The 15,890-nt window shown below is 44.3% G+C and overlaps 2 protein-coding genes across 2 annotated transcripts; both read left to right on the top strand.

The window, feature by feature from the left end:
* Positions 1-371: 371 nt before the first annotated feature.
* Positions 372-1,814, top strand: LOC132289419 (NADH-ubiquinone oxidoreductase chain 3). Its single transcript, XM_059789978.1, has one exon. The coding sequence runs from the start codon at positions 1,458-1,460 to the stop codon at positions 1,812-1,814; it is 357 nt and encodes a 118-aa protein (XP_059645961.1). The 5' UTR covers positions 372-1,457.
* Positions 1,815-1,862: 48 nt separating this feature from the next.
* On the top strand, positions 1,863-2,271 carry LOC132289416 (small ribosomal subunit protein uS12m). Its single transcript, XM_059789975.1, has one exon. It carries the CDS (start codon positions 1,863-1,865, stop codon positions 2,238-2,240), a length of 378 nt encoding a protein of 125 aa, XP_059645958.1. The 3' UTR covers positions 2,241-2,271.
* The last annotated feature ends 13,619 nt before the right edge of the window (positions 2,272-15,890 follow it).

Raw genomic sequence — 15,890 nt, 5'->3', positions numbered from 1 at the left:
GAATTGACTAGCCATCTAACTGCTTTAAAACGTCCGAGGGATTCCCCAAGTATACAATCCTTTTCTTTTCTTGTATGCTGGGTCGATTTCGCCAACCAATGAAAGTGATTTATATGGAGCCATCCAAAGAAGGCCCAACTGTAATTTCTCCACACCCATTAAGAAAGGGGATGAGAAGACTGCGCAATTAAGAAACCTTTAAGGTTTCTGGCTGTGCTGCACTGAGCGATTCAACTGAATAATGACTGGGGCGCATGGTCAGAGAGTCCATTAGTACGAGTCATTCACTCTAGCTTCGGAGAAGAGAGTCCAAATCTCATGGTTAACCAAAATTCTGTCTAACTTGCAAGCTATTCTCCTTCGGCCTTCGCAAATCCAGAGTTTGGTTGAGAAACATTTCTCAATATTGCACGCTTGTTATATTTGTTTATATAGTTCAAAAAGTATAACTAACTGAAAGCGTCCGTTCACGTAGGTTGTTTGTAGTTTTCTTGCAATAACGGATTTGATTAAAAGAGATTGGGTTGGTGTTCAGTGTACCTTATTAGAAGATCTAAAATCATGCTTTTCATTCCAAGTGAGATGCCCAATAGAAAAGGAACGAGGGGAAGAATCGACGAGGAATCTAGAACATCAAATCGTGAATTCAAAAGCGTGACGAGAATTCTCAACTCGAAATGTTAGAGGGCATCTTTTTCAAGATCCTCCCCGCTGTCTTTCAGTGGATAATTAAAGACAGCAAGATTTTTAGAAAGAGAAAGCAAATCTTTTGATGCACCTACTCTTTACCCTTGATTTTGATTGTTGGGATAGGTTAGGTGTAAGGTAAGCGGCTTCCCGGACTTAGGCGAGATCAGTCAAAGATGGATCGGGGTTCAGGCTCATCGAGCTCAAAACCTTTCCCTCGGCGTAACGTTGATATAAATCAGCCCCCACACGGGAAGAAGTAGAAGTTCCCATTGAGGAGGCTCCAACTCTTTTACCCCGAATTAGGGCTCTTTTGCATGCCCAACTTCTCGAACGGATCTCTCAAAAAGAGAGCCCCATAAGGGGGTCCTGGAAGAACTGGTCCAGGCCGCGAAATCAACAGCCGGGGCTCTCTTCGCTCGAATTATGATTTTAGAGAACTGGGCCCGTTTGCGGAAGAGGTCATCCGCAAATATAGCCGGCGCTTTGATCCTGAGAAATTGGAGAAAAAGCATTCATCTCTTTCCTGGCTTTCACCGAGCTTTCGAAAGAGGATAGCCCCGTTCTCAGGCGAAACGCGATATTGAACGCAATCTTCACAATTTCGAAGCCCGATAATGAATAAGAGGCTTCTATCAATATCGTGTCGCCCAAGGGAACCTCCTCTTTCTAGTTAAAAAGGGCGCGGAATTTCTCTTTCTTCTTTCTTTTCTTTTTTCCGGTATGCCGCTCCGCGAGCAAGGAGCGAAAGAACCAAGTGGGCTGTGGTGATGTCAGAATTTGCACCTATTTGTATCTATTTAGTGATCAGTCCGCTAGTTTCTTTGATCCCACTCGGTGTTCCTTTTCCATTTGCTGTAAATAGTTCGACCTATCCAGAGAAATTGTCGGCCTACGAATGTGGTTTCGATCCTTCCGGTGATGCCAGAAGTCGTTTTGATATACGATTTTATCTTGTTTCCATTTTATTTATTATCCCTGATCCGGAAGTCACCTTTTCCTTTCCTTGGGCAGTACCTCTCAACAAGATTGATCCGTTTGGATCTTGGTCCATGATGGCCTTTTTATTGATTTTGACGATTGGATCTCTATATGAATGGAAAAGGGGTGCTTCGGATTGGGAGTAACCACTAGTGAGAGGGCAAAAACATGGGGAAGGACAAAGGAAAGAGCGGATGCCTACATTAAATCAATTAATTCGTCATGGTAGAGAAGAAAAACGGCGCACGGACCGTACTAGAGCTTCGGATCAATGCCCCCAGAAGCAAGGAGTACGCCCGCGTGTTCCAACGAGAACACCGAAAAAACCTAATTCAGCTCCACGTAAGATAGCCAAAGTACGGTTAAGCAATCGACATGATATATTTGCTCACATTCCAGGCGAAGGTCATAATTCGCAGGAACATTCTCTGGTGTTAATAAGAGGAGGTAGAGTGAAAGATTTGCCAGGTGTGAAATCCCATTGTATTCGAGGAGTCAAGGATTTGCTGGGAATTCCGGATCGAAGAAGAGGCAGATCAAAATATGGTGCGGAAAAACCCAAATCGATATGAATGGAAGATGCCTCTGGAACTTTTTTTCTCGGTCACAGTCGGGGGAACAACCACAACGTTACGCCCCAAAATAGAACTATACGGAGCCCTTCCAAATGACCTATAGTCTAATACACTCAGACTATATTCGCCGCGGAGGTGAGTGGAGGAAGAATCCAAAATATAGAAAGGTATTGCAACTAATAGTTGCTAGTTCATAAATTCACTCGACCACTTGTTAGTCTTGCTACACTACACGACACGAGTGACGGGTGAAGTTGAAGCAGACACGGTCAAGTGAAGTCGACTTCACAAGTGATTCAACATACCATACTGACTTAATAAAGAGGAGAAGGGCCCAGAGGGCTCTCGCAAGGTAAGTAACGACTTCAAACTAACTCAAACAAAGAACGTTTCTTCTCCAAGGCATGAGTCAATCAAAGAAAATGCTGTATGTATCTAATGCCCGTCGATAAGCTCTAAGGGGCTACGACATGAAGGAAAGCTAGAAGAAAGAACCACGTCCACCAGAGCAGAGCTAAAGGAGACCGAAGGGAGCTGCGGGAGGAAACCGAAAGATAGGTGATCCATATGGGGAAAGATGAGAAAGAGGCTTAAAACCTACAGAAAGAGAGTCCACCCACATAAAAGAAGCCAGCTATAGAGTGATTAGTGATTAAAGAAGCGCGTTACGCTGATCCCTTAGGGGAAGAGCTCTGGATGTGACTTACGACCAGCGGGAAATTCAATTACATTGCCTCGTTATAGCTTGAAACCTTTCTACTCTTCTAAATGGAGCGTCAGTTGCAAGCCTGGAATGTGAGCAAATTGGGCTTTTCTGGGGAAAATCTTCCCCAGTTAGGTCTTAAGCTTTCACTGAAGATTTCTCTGGTCTTGTTGTAGTGTTAGCCATCTTTCTTTTTGGAAAGAGCAGGTCAGGATTTTCCATCGGGGCACGTCAAGGATGTGGAGGTTTGGAACCAATAGTGAGAGATGTCGCAGCAGAGAGGTTTTGATTTTCATGGTGACTTGTTCCTGAGACAGAGCGGGTCTCTTGCCTAATCACTCGCCTTTGTTACATAAGCAATTTCCAGGGGGGTTGATTCAAGATTGATTCTAACATGGCGGATAGGTGATCGCTAATCAATTGGTGAAAGAGGACAAGAAAGGGGTCGGAACAGCAGGGTTTCCACCGCTCCCAAAGTGTCTCAGCAGAGTTAGCCCCTTCTCACTCACATCGGGGGTAGACTGAGAGAAAAAGTCTCCGACTTAGTAGCGGTTCGGATAGGCGAAGCTGCCCCATTTCTTTCTTTCGTTCCATCGCGCTTAGTTCAGTAAGAATGGAAGGCAAAATCAAGCTTTCGAGTCGCATCGAAAGAACCATTTGAGTGTGCGACTCGGGCAGAAGTGGCCACCTCTGATACCAAGTCAAGTAAAGGGGGGCTTCACATTCATTACTACGAGAGTCAGATAGTTCATCGACAAACCTACGAGCATGAACCTACTATTGTTGATTCATTTCAAAGAAAAAGGACTCACAAGCAATAAAGGCCCACAGCTTTGTCAAAGTGGGCCACTCCAAGAAAGCAAAGCTCACTCACTGGTGTCTCTGACGATGTTGCTGAAGTTGTGGTGAACAGATTCTAGATCAAGGGTCTTTTTTGAAATGCAAGCGTGCTTCAACGATGAACGCACGACGACGTCTCAGCAATCGCGAGGCGACTAGAGCGATCAACTTCGCAAGCTTCCTTGAAAACGACGTCCGTTTTGACATCCGTTCGGGAAGCTTGAGCAGCGTCGAAAACGCTTTCATCTATTTCCTGTTCAATTGTAGATGAACCCCTTAAGTTCACCTGGCCGATCAAGGCCTTGTAGCTCCTTCAAGAGAAAGAGAGAGCAGATTTGGCAGGCAAGAGTCAAAACAATCAGGCAAGCCCCTTTCCGGTTACCACAAATGGTTCCGTTTCTGGGTTTCTACGATCACTCTATGTCTGGTCTGAACAAGGCCCAACCGCGCAACTCTGCTTGTAATTCCCCCTCCCCTGAAAAAGAAGTAGGGCAACGGCTATAGCTATGTGGTAGTAGCAGTATGGTGTGATATTGGCTTGGCTCAATTAAATGAATAAAAAGATGGAATCTTTTGGGCCACATCGCCCGGCCTACGAACAAAACAGAAAACCATATATGCCCATTCATTTATCAAATATAGGCGAACCTGATTGAGATGAGGATTGTCGGGAGAAAAAGCAAGAGTCAATTGTGAAAGCTAGAGCGTCGAGTAGGTCTTCTTACCCGATAGATACATAGGAGCGAACCTCGCCTAACTAAGGGGTGAACCTAGCTAGAAGTCAATCTCTCGCATGGGTTGTACATAGGATGCACTTTCTATCGATTGTATGGCCAGATAAAGGCTTTCAAACCTCTGATTTGATCATATAAAGGGAATCACCCCTAAAGATGTCTTTCCAGTCGCTTTTTCACTAAGTCAAATGGCTTCTCAAGGGAAGTCAGAAAGAAAGGTCAACAAAAAAACCACTCAACTGGTCGAGGGAGCCGCCCTTAATAACGTAGCTAAACGAAAGTGCCATAAACGAGAATAAATGATCGAATACCTATCGAGAGGTATCCAAAACTCAAGATTCGCGGCCAAGAGAATGGGACATAGAAATTCACTCATTAATATCCATCTGCTAGAGGACTAAGACTAGGTCCTACAAAGGAGGATCCATAGACCCGACATCACCAACATCATATCCTGCCATCAACACCATCCACGTCGCTTCCCTTGCTGATCCGTTGTCTGAGGAAGTGTGCGGTCATACTTTCATTCCAAATACAGCTAGCGGTACCAGCGAACTCTCTTTCGTGAGCCCCTTATCCATCTGGTTGGTTCATTCCGTCTTCTTCCTCTGCAGTTTGAATCAAATTCCGGCGTATGAACAGGTTACCGAATCGTTCTCCCCTAGGTCAGTGACTAAGTAAAAGAGATTCTGTTGTTGTTCCAGTTTAGCAAGGAAGAAGCTCTTCCCTAACACATACCCATAACTCTCTGCTTGTCCCTTCTAATCCTCATTCCAAGAATCTGCTTCGCTGCACTAAGCTAAGATATTTCATATCAAACTCACTGGACAACTGCTTCTTCAACTAGATCCACAGCTTCGGTTGAAACTCGATCAATTGTGCATCTCCTTCTATATTAGGTGCCTGAGTCTCTATCTCTTCTATTGCATTGAGTTATGGGCAATGTCTCTATTGAATCTTCTGCGTTCCGAACTCATTGCGTCACCTGCAGCCGGGTTAATTGAAACTCTATCAACTTCTTCAACTACTAGCTCAGATGCTTTCTGATCTTTCTCAATGCCAATTCCTATATTTCGCTCTGGAGTCTCGGACTATCTTCCTCACCTGCTAATGAGAGAGGCATTGAAGGGGCTTTCCGCTTTTCTTCCATCATTCCTTTTTGTTTGCGTATCCGTAGTGAGCCTTCTATCTTCGATCGAGAAGGGGAGCTTGTGGGAGAGAGGGGCACTGGTCAGATGGATCAAGAGTCACAGGCTAACCTGATTGAGATCCGGATTTAGAATAGGACATCAGAGAAACTCATTTGCTTTCTGATCTACGACCTCAAGATCCGGTTGAGTGTGATAGATAGAGAGGAAGATGCTAAGGGGTAAGATGACGTGACTTGAAAGATGTGTCTGCTGTCCTGTCTTCTTGAAAAAAGACTCGATAGCTTCAATAGGTTCGCTTTCTATTGCTCGGGGGTCTGGCTGTCTTCCTAGTTGTTCTCCTCGCTAATTTCAAGAACCTAAACGTAAATAGTGCGTAAGGTGAAAATCAACCTCCTGCCAACCTTACAGCAGCTCCTAGAAATAGGAATGAAGCATCAAGGTAAGAAGAATAGCTCTCAGTTCAGTAGGAATTTGACAAGAAATCAATAAGACACCTGACGTGAATCGGCGAGACCGCTTATCAGTTAGTTCAATTCTAAGGTTGGAGAGGTTGTAAGAACTAAGAACATGGTATGGTGTCAGTTAGGGGAAGGCGGGTCAACGGCTTCATTCGGCCTAGCTCTTCAATTGCTTGCTCTCTGAAAGGTCATTCAGGTACGCCAATAAAGGAAGAGCGACTCTTTTCTGATTCCTCATCGTGAACAGGAGTTGGCTTGCTTGTAATTCCCATGTTGCCACTAGGCTCGCTCTCTCGCAACCCAGAAGGAAGAAAGGAATCTAGGATCAACTGGCCCTGTTCTCGTGTCCAAAGCGTCGCTTGCCTAGCCCACTTCACGAGAAACCCAATCCCTTGAAGGCAAGACCATATCAAATAAGAAAGAAAGATTCCACATCTGCGAGACGACGAAGGTGAAATTCGAAGCAAGAGCGCAAAAAGTCCAAGTGAAGAAAGGATCCACTCCTAAACTAAAATTAGTAGAACAGGAAAGCGAAGCTTCACTATTACTATCTAAGGAAATATTACTTTCTCGTTGCTAACAGCCAGTACAGAAGGAAGCGTATGCTCCCTGACCTGTCAAAATCTCCTTGAACGCTGATTCACTCGCGAAACACTCTCCATGGATCCACCATCTCATCATCATTGTCGTCGTCATCAGCGTGATGTGAAGATTTGATTATGAAAGCCTGGGCTGGGCGAGAAGAGGGATTGGGGATTTGTTCCAGTTCCGGCGAATACTGCTTTGCTCGTCGTTGGCCCTTGGCACAAAATCCATCATAAGCTAATGCTACACAGTACAGTAAGGCTGACCAAGACGCCCCCAGGTCAAAATGAGAAGAAGAAAGGACACTTTTGAGTTCTGCCGTCCCTCCCTCCGAGGATTGCTATTAGAACATTCAACTTCAAAGTCATTATTATATGAGAATCTAATAAAAGAACTTGGCTGAAGCTTAATTCAGCGGCTTGAGAGGTATAAAACTGGGAGAAGAAGTGATTTATCAAAAGGGAAATCTCTCTACGACTTGCACTTTCCTGCCCTACTTGTAATGTAACAGGAAGTAGATATGGCGGTATGGGAATGTTTCCAACCCCAGAAGTATGCTTTGGTGCAGTTGCCAGAACTTGACTCGTTGAGAAGAGAGGTGCTACCCGCTAATTCGTATAGAGACAACGAAGCGGCCCAACTCTTTCTTTGAATCTAAGAAAATGATATCTGCACCGGCATAGACTCCGGAGTCAGAAAAGTGAGTGGTTCTGTTCTCTCAAGCGTATCATACCGAAGCCTTGGGGCATTTGAAAGCTGCTTCATTGGCCTATGGACTGAAGCTGACATTAGGAATCACAATTGGGTGCTTCCCTGTTAATGGCAGCCCTTTCTTGTCTGAATTTAGTGTTGTTCAACAGAAGACAAATGGAGCTATTTCCATGAAAAAGGTGGTGTTTCGATCGCATTTCACCCATCTCCTGAGGTGAGGTTTGCAGTGTCGATTTAGTCCATTTTCGCCACTCAAAGCGGGGATAAGAGATCTTTATATTCTGGACAGTAAACACTGGTTAGAGATAAGAACCACAGATTTCTTCTTTTTGTGAAGACCTTTACCGCCACACTTCGCACCCAAGCTGCACTCCCGGCCATCAAGCATCTTGAGGAGAAAATGACTAAAAGCCGTTCCCCCATTCGTTAGCTAGGGAAGGAGTACGACAACTGACTTATACCTTTTTTTCTGATGTTGTCAAATCAGGCCTTTAGTAGAACATCTGTCTTCCACAAATGAATACCCTGCTCCTAATAAGGACCCGTAGATAATGGATTTAGATAGATTCCCTACGCGCGCTAATAGCTGGTCCAGTTTTCCTTCACGGAATGGCTCTCTTGCTTTAGGTATGCTTCGAAATAGTAGATATCAGTCACTTCACTTCCTCTCCCTAATGTGAGTGTGATCAGGCTTCCGTCTTGGTTCTTTCCATTGACCCTTGCCGTCGCACGACTTGCCATCTTTCTTTAAGAAGGAACGCTAGCTATATGCTTTATACGTACCGTAGAATACTTGCCACCTTCCCTTAAGTGCAGACTTGCCTGATTTAGGCCACAGGACTGCTCTTTTTCAAGAGGCCAAAGAGAAGGCAGAAGCAACAAATAGGTCTTAGCGGAAAATGGGTATCGAGATGCTCTCCTTCCTCCAAGAACCTAGGTGAACAGAGTGTTTTTCCGGCTCAGTTCTTGAATGGATTCTCATTCTATATATATAAAGCAATACTCACACGACGATGATTCAGCAGTTATTTGACTCGCAGCCGTCTTCTCATTCATATTCTTTCTTGTGGATCTATTTGGTTCATCGAAGAGCAATGAGGATCTCCCTATATAGAACGTGTGCAGTTAGGTCCCTTTCTAGGTATCAAATGTCGGAATATTGAGAAGTCCCCCCTTTGAGTAAGGCTGACCGAAGAAAGCTCACTCCCCGAAAGGCAGAAAAAGCACCCCCCCAAAGGAGATCACCGGAGTGAACTCCATCAAGGAGGAATAAGAAACAACAAAGACAAAGGCTCAATGATTCACTTGTGCGGGCAGAAAAGCAAGATCAACTGTTATGAAGTGAAAAAGAGCAGATGAAGTCAGTGTTCCAGTGACTCTTAGTATCTCAATAGGAATCGGGGGATTCAACATAGTCAAGTGCAAGGCTCAGAAGTCTAACAAGTGAAAGCGTAAGGTCAAACCATGAATCCCATAATCTCTTCACTGCCTTGGAATTGCTTCCCTGGCTGGCTGTGTAATAGTCTGCATATTCTTCCTGCTTTTGCTCCCTGCACATGGATTACGAGTTAGTCATTTTGCTGCTATAGGAGACTAAAGTTTTTCAAAACTAGAACAAGTCTACGAGCTAAAACCTGGTTCAGTCATTTTGCATCTATATGAGAATGCTGTTTTCCATTCTTTGCTCGTCTAAGTGCGAAAACAAGGTTGACTGATTTGACAGCTATACGCGACTGAACTTTTTCAATTGGATGATCCTCTAGAAGAAGCAGCTTAGCTGATGAGAGGGAGTAAGAGTTCTACTGGCCGGTTCTTTCTTTAGAATCTCATTCTTGCTTGAAGCCTCTTGCGGTTAGTCGACCGCACCTTCCCAATGCATCTTAGGCCAAGCCCCAAGCCAAATGCTGATGATTAGGCAATGCTCTTTCCTTGAGGCCACACGGGGCAAGGCATTCATTATGGCTTGGAGTATCATGGCAGCTAAGGAGACCAAGAATTTCTTGCTCATATATGCCCTTTATTTCTGACTATAGCGTTTTTTCAGAAATGAGAAAAACAGAATCCAGCTTTCTGGGAAGACTACGAGAGGGAAGGCTATCCGGGGGTGAATTGAATTCATTATGAACTCAAAAGTGTAAGGCTGATTAGTGAGGTCTTAAAAACTTCATACAATGAATGATCGTCTATTCCATTTTTTCAGCAAGTAGGCGACGCGAATCTATGCTTTCTATGTTTCAATCGGCAATTGCTTGGATGCGTTTGAAAGCCTCGAGATGGCTTGCATCAAAAATGCTTTCTAGGTTTGTTTGTCTTGTGTCTCCGTAACAAACGGTCCATTTATGGATGGGCGAACGACGGGGATTGAACCCGCGCGTGGTGGATTCACAATCCACTGCCTTGATCCACTTGGCTACATCCGCCCCTACCCCCGCCCAGGTTAAGTCTCTACTATCTACGATCAGATCCTTTCTGAACTCTTCTATGACCGCAGAATCTTTTTCCTATACTATAGTTGCAAGTCTATTGTTGTGTTTCGGAATTAGGGGAAAGAAAGCTTCAACAAGTAGAAGCTTCCTGGCGCGAAGCTTCAAACAAAGAGGTTGGGCTGTTCACTTCATTGATTTGACTTCACTTTACTTAAGATTAAAGATAGGGGCCGGGCGGGCAGTGAAGGCTCATTTAGTAGACAGCGAGCGAGCAGCAAGCACCTACTCCTATCAAAATGAAAAGAAGCAAAGCGGATATTTGAAGAAGCCCCTTTCTACAAACCTTTCTGTAATATAAGGGAAGCTCGAAGAGCTTTCAAAGCATGCTTGAGCGCATTAATCCAAGATCAAAAAGCTTTCCTTTAGTTCAGTTCCTTTATGACTAAACGGAATTGGGAATTTAAAGAAAGCAAGCGTAAATAGATAGTCTTTCATATGATCTTAATATTGAGTATCGAATTCATTTCTTGCACAAACTCTTACCAAATACAATACATAGGGTTGGTTCGTTTCGTCCTCCTCTATCTACGCAATTCTCTGTCTTCGTTCGTGATCATGTTGGGCGAAAGGTAGTTGTAGAGGAGCGGCTGTGAGAAATGGCGATTCCCCCCTTGAAGTAGGGAGGGCCCTCATTCCCCACCATTCCGGCCTATTATTGATAGGGATTTGACCGATGCTGAAGGTAGCTTGCTTACCAATCCACCCACTTTAGAAGCGAGTCGCCAGAAAGAAGCGACGAGGAAACGAAGCTGTCGTAGAAGCTTTTCTTCCCCCCCTGTAGTCGTAGTACTCGGCTCGTCGCTACTTTGATTCAAAAGGTAACCGACGGTTCCCGACTTTCCCCGGTTTCCGCAACCGTAACCATTTGTCATTCCGATTACTTCATCCATCAACCTTGTTTTCTGATTTCAAAATAGCGGTACGCTCTCAAAAAATGGATAAGCTTGCATTCTAGAAGCGGTAGCTTCCCGCCTCCTTCATTCCTACTGCCCCCTTAGGCGAGAAGTTCCCTGTACTTTTCTAAAATGCCAGATTGGTCTGCTCAGCAAACAAAGTGGAGCTGCCCGCAGTTTGGCTGACCCTCTTCTTCCCATTCGGGTTGGGTTGACCCAGAAGTCAAGTAAGAAGGAATGGAACCACTGGAGAGTCGTCTGCAGTTCACACTTGGGCAAAGACGACTGACTTTGGACGCGCGGAACACGAACCGATTTACGCTATTCCGGGTTCTTATTGAGCGTAGCGAAATCAAGGTTTATGAGAAAGTCAGCGAAGTTTCTATGGTGTTCTACCTTTGCGTAGTCTCGGTCCACAGTGTAAGGCTCCGCACTTCTATCTCACGGTTTTGATATGATAATCCAAGTTTGAATTCTTGTCAAAATGACTCAATTCGCGTATCAACAAAAGGAGATGTAAGAGAGGCAAAAAGCTCATATAGCAGGTTTTCCACCCAGAAATCCGACAATTCATCACAAATAGAAAGAATTCAAGCTGCTCCCAACGGATCGGTTCAGGCGGAACACCTCTCACCGGCAATTCACTCAATCTCTAACTTACACGTGAACCCGCATTCCATTTACAGCTTTGGAATTCCGATCGAATACAATTAACGGGAAGGGAACAAGACCTTGAATGAATTCGTCAGTAGAGGGAAAGATTCCGCTCAAAAGAGAAAGAGAGAACATATCCGATACACTAAGATAGCGGTCCGAACTTTGGATTTCAACCCAACTATTGTAAGGATTGTCTTTGAATTATTGAGTCGCGTAGAATCTTGCGTCACTTCAGGCCTATTTAAAGCAAGCTTACCAATAACAGCCATGAAATGATTTTCTTCAGAGGAAGTGAAAGTAGACTTGGATTCTCTATCCACCAGTAATGTAAGACCCTTAAGCATTCCGCTATGTCCATATTTGATATTGCCCGATCTTGCCAATTAGGTACCGGGGGGAAGACCTTGCCCTAAAAACATACGGCTTTGAGCCCACCTCTGGTTCAACCAACACAGGTTATGGGCTTCTTCCTTTAGAAAGAACGCGCTCATTAAGGTCTGGTTCGCTTTGATATTTGAAAAAGGCAATAATCACTGGTTGGAACGTCGTTGTGCGATTGCAAGACCAGAACACAAACGAAAACCAATAGCAAGCACCCCACTGCAACCAAATAAGTAAGACGCACCTGTGGAGTTCTTACGCTTTCATGTTGACAACTCAATTCATCCAATTTCTAAAGGGGTGAACCCAATCCGCGAAACACACAAACCAACAAACCTATCAATCAGAAAAGGGCCAATCTCACGTATGTGCTTGATTGAGAGCTTACAGCTCAAAAGCTCTTACCTAGCTCGCGTAAGTATATGATGACCCTCTTGTAAAACTTGTCCAAGTGTGCATTTCTCTTCTACCTCTGCCCGATTCACTACTGCATAAAAAAGAAGAAATAGAGACTCTTACCCGGCCGGGGGGAAGTCACAGACTCCTTAGTTAGCGACCTGAGGCATAGAGTCAATCTCGGTGAATGGAAGCCTCTTTTCCTCCTTGCCTATTTTTTGACCGGAGACTTCTGGATTTGGATCTTAGTCCAACCAAAGAAAGCGCTCCCCAATGAAATTGCTGGTCAAGGAGACCAACCTCCTGTGCAGTACTACTATATTTGCGAAGAGACGCCTGAGCGAAGACCCATCGCTAAATGCTGATTCCACCGAGAACTTGAACTCAAATCTCTCCATTACTCCGCGAAATCGTTGGTTTGACCGACGGAGTGGGAAATACGAGGTTTCTAAGACTGAAGTGAAGTGCCACATTAGAACATGTGGAGCCAAGTCTTGTCCAACACATAGGCTGCTCAAACTTTCCATTCTTAAAAGAAATTATTACTTTAGTGGTAATGAATTGGTTGAAGCCATTTGGTAGGTCACACGACTGAAATCACCTTCCATAACATTTATATCAAAATTAGATAAGCGCGCTAGACAAAAGCGCACACTATAAATAAAGTGCTTGCGTAAAAGCATCATATTTATGAGAACTTTTCTCGCTTTCAATTCCTTTGAAAAGGTCCCAACGACAGCGCTCATTACCAAATAGAAAAGAACGATAGAGCGAGTGAATTCGTTCGTGGCCGGCCGGTAAGGCATTTCTTGTGGTTCGTTCATCTGATGAGGGCATTGCTCGAAAGGTAGAAGGACGAGATCCCAATTAAATGGGCTATTCAAGGTGTTCCAAATAATGATTCGCTTCGGGATGGTTTGTCGGGTGTTTTCCTTTGTTTCATTTTGTGTGGTCGGCATTAAGTAATGTCTTATTAAGATGTGCTATCCCCCTCTCTCCTACTAGAATCTATAATATCTGAAGATATTCCACTAAGCGAGACTTAAAGGTCCGGCTTTGATAGGAAAGCAGATCTCCTATGCTATTTACTTTTCAAAGGGAAGGCCCAGTGAGACCAAGAAAGAAGGTGTTCATCGGCTCATAATCTGGTAGAGGATTTTCTGCCAACTGATCTGCCACTGCTTGCCCCTTTACTGCTTTCTGAATGACAACGACAATGTTGAACTCTGTTAGGAGCATCTGCCCTCGGGCTATCTTTAATGTCAGAGAGGGCGCTTCTCAAATATGTACTTCAGGGGGTCCATCCTTGCTATAATATAAGCATGGTGGTGAAGTTCAACATGTAGTGCCTCAATCGATGTGCTGACCAAGCTAATGCGCAGCAAGTCGTCCAGGCCACTGTATCGAATTTCATAGTCTGTTAACTTCTTGCTGAGATAATAGATCGTCCTTTCCTTAAGTTAACAGACTATGAAATTCTTTCCTCATCTTTGATTCCATTATTGATACGCGCTTGCTTGTTCTGCTTCTACGGAGGAGCTTGTGTTCGAAATTCCTTAGAGAAACCTGCCTTAAAGCAGCCCTTTCTTTCTTTGTAGATTTCCTGTCTGCCAAGCTATGCTATTTCAATTCCTTCTTTCTATCTCGATTGTATGGCCAGATAAAGGCTTTCAAACCTCTGATTTGATCATATAAAGGGAATCACCCTAAAGAGGTCTTTCCTTTGGTTTTTCAATATGGAAACCAGCCTACTGGTGCAATGTTTGATTGCTGTTCCTTCCCATCTCTCGGGTTTCATCCTCTCGCTGCCCCAAATCGTATGTTTTCAAGTCTTTCTCTTGCCAGCGCATCATCTTTGAATTGATTCCACTTTTCTCCTCAATCAATCAGCGAACCAGCAAGCGAGGAAATCGTTCGCACATAATCGCTTATATAGAAGTCAGAATTTCCACTAGTCACGAATCTCTAAGTTGCCCTTCCCCTCTGTCCGTTCTCATTGATTCATTCCATTCAAGAAGAACAGGCAATCCATCAAGCTAAAATAGCGCACTCTCCAATCGCGATACACCGCTTTTGGGCGACACTAGCACCGTATATAAGGTAGATCACCCAATTTACCTGTCAATTTCCAAGCTCTTTTCACTTAATAGTGGGCTCAGTCCATTTCAAACGTTCAGTCGGATATAGATGGTAAATCTAAGAACTCGATTTCTGCCTTTAGCCGAGGTCTATTTTCTGAAAAGTGCTGTCGGATATAGGTGTGAAATGAGTGAAAATGCTTTCTTTTGGCAATCATTCAAAGGGGAGCACAAAACAAAGGATGGTAAGGCAGCCAAAAGCCTGAAGGAATGGTTTCGCCTTGAAGGCCGACTAGCTGATTTACATGGATGTGCTGAAGAAAACCAATTTTCAAGTCCTCGCAAATACAGACATATGGTCAGCTCAGCTGGGACCATGACTTTTACATGGAGCGAGGGGAAGTTTGACTAAATATCGTAAATAGAGGTAGTGACTCTCCCAGGTGCTACACCCATTATCTTATTCTTGGGTTAGGCATTGGTGGAATATTGGGCAAGATTAGGGATGATCTATATAAGCGAATCCTTTTTTTGAGGAGCATCTATTTTATTCACAACAGGAATCCCTTCCCGACTCAAAGCTTTCCCGCTCTAACAGATGGTTCCAATATCCCTTTCTTGGTAGAGCTATCTCAACATTCCATTTCTTTCTCTCTTTTGATTCTGAAGGCTCAGAGACCTCTTGGGCGTAACGACAAGGGCTAACTAAAGGAAGGGAAGGGGTCCGTACACCCAAAGGCCACGAGCTTCTATTTCTTTTTATCCCAAGCCGGTAGAGAGAGAAAATGCCGACTCTGCTACTGCTATCCATCTGCCTGATCCGCCCGCTAACTCCTTCTGTTATCCAAGCTTGGAAGTAGATGTTGCATAGATAAAGTGAAGTGAAAACTGACTGGTCGAGCTTTCTCGGACCACCTTTTCTTGTTCCTAGCCGTCTGTTACGAAGTCCTACACGCCTCTATTCAATGGGAAAAAGCAACGTTTGCGTCCACTTCAATAGACGCGCATGGGCATAGAAGGATTTCAAAGCGAAACTGTTATGAAAGCTGGGACGGATCTATTGACGTGACGGATTCGTTCGTCCACTTGCTGCGTGCAGCTGTAAACACAAGGCAGTACGCCCTCAGATTTAGGAAGAGAGAGGCAAAGGCCGCCTGAAACCTTACATCATCGCTGCCCCATCAACACCAAATGCAACGAAAGAATTGACTAGCCATCTAACTGCTTTAAAACGTCCGAGGGATTCCCCAAGTATACAATCCTTTTCTTTTCTTGTATGCTGGGTCGATTTCGCCAACCAATGAAAGTGATTTATATGGAGCCATCCAAAGAAGGCCCAACTGTAATTTCTCCACACCCATTAAGAAAGGGGATGAGAAGACTGCGCAATTAAGAAACCTTTAAGGTTTCTGGCTGTGCTGCACTGAGCGATTCAACTGAATAATGACTGGGGCGCATGGTCAGAGAGTCCATTAGTACGAGTCATTCACTCTAGCTTCGGAGAAGAGAGTCCAAATCTCATGGTTAACCAAAATTCTGTCTAACTTGCAAGCTATTCTCCTTCGGCCTTCGCA

Source organism: Cornus florida, unplaced genomic scaffold (genome assembly GCF_030987335.1).
Source record: "Cornus florida cultivar Cherokee Brave unplaced genomic scaffold, ASM3098733v1 CherokeeBrave_3.0.0_Hap2_scaffold_191, whole genome shotgun sequence".
NCBI lineage: Eukaryota > Viridiplantae > Streptophyta > Magnoliopsida > Cornales > Cornaceae > Cornus > Cornus florida.
Note: the sequence above shows the minus strand (reverse complement) of the source record. Positions and strands in the feature narration are given on the sequence as shown.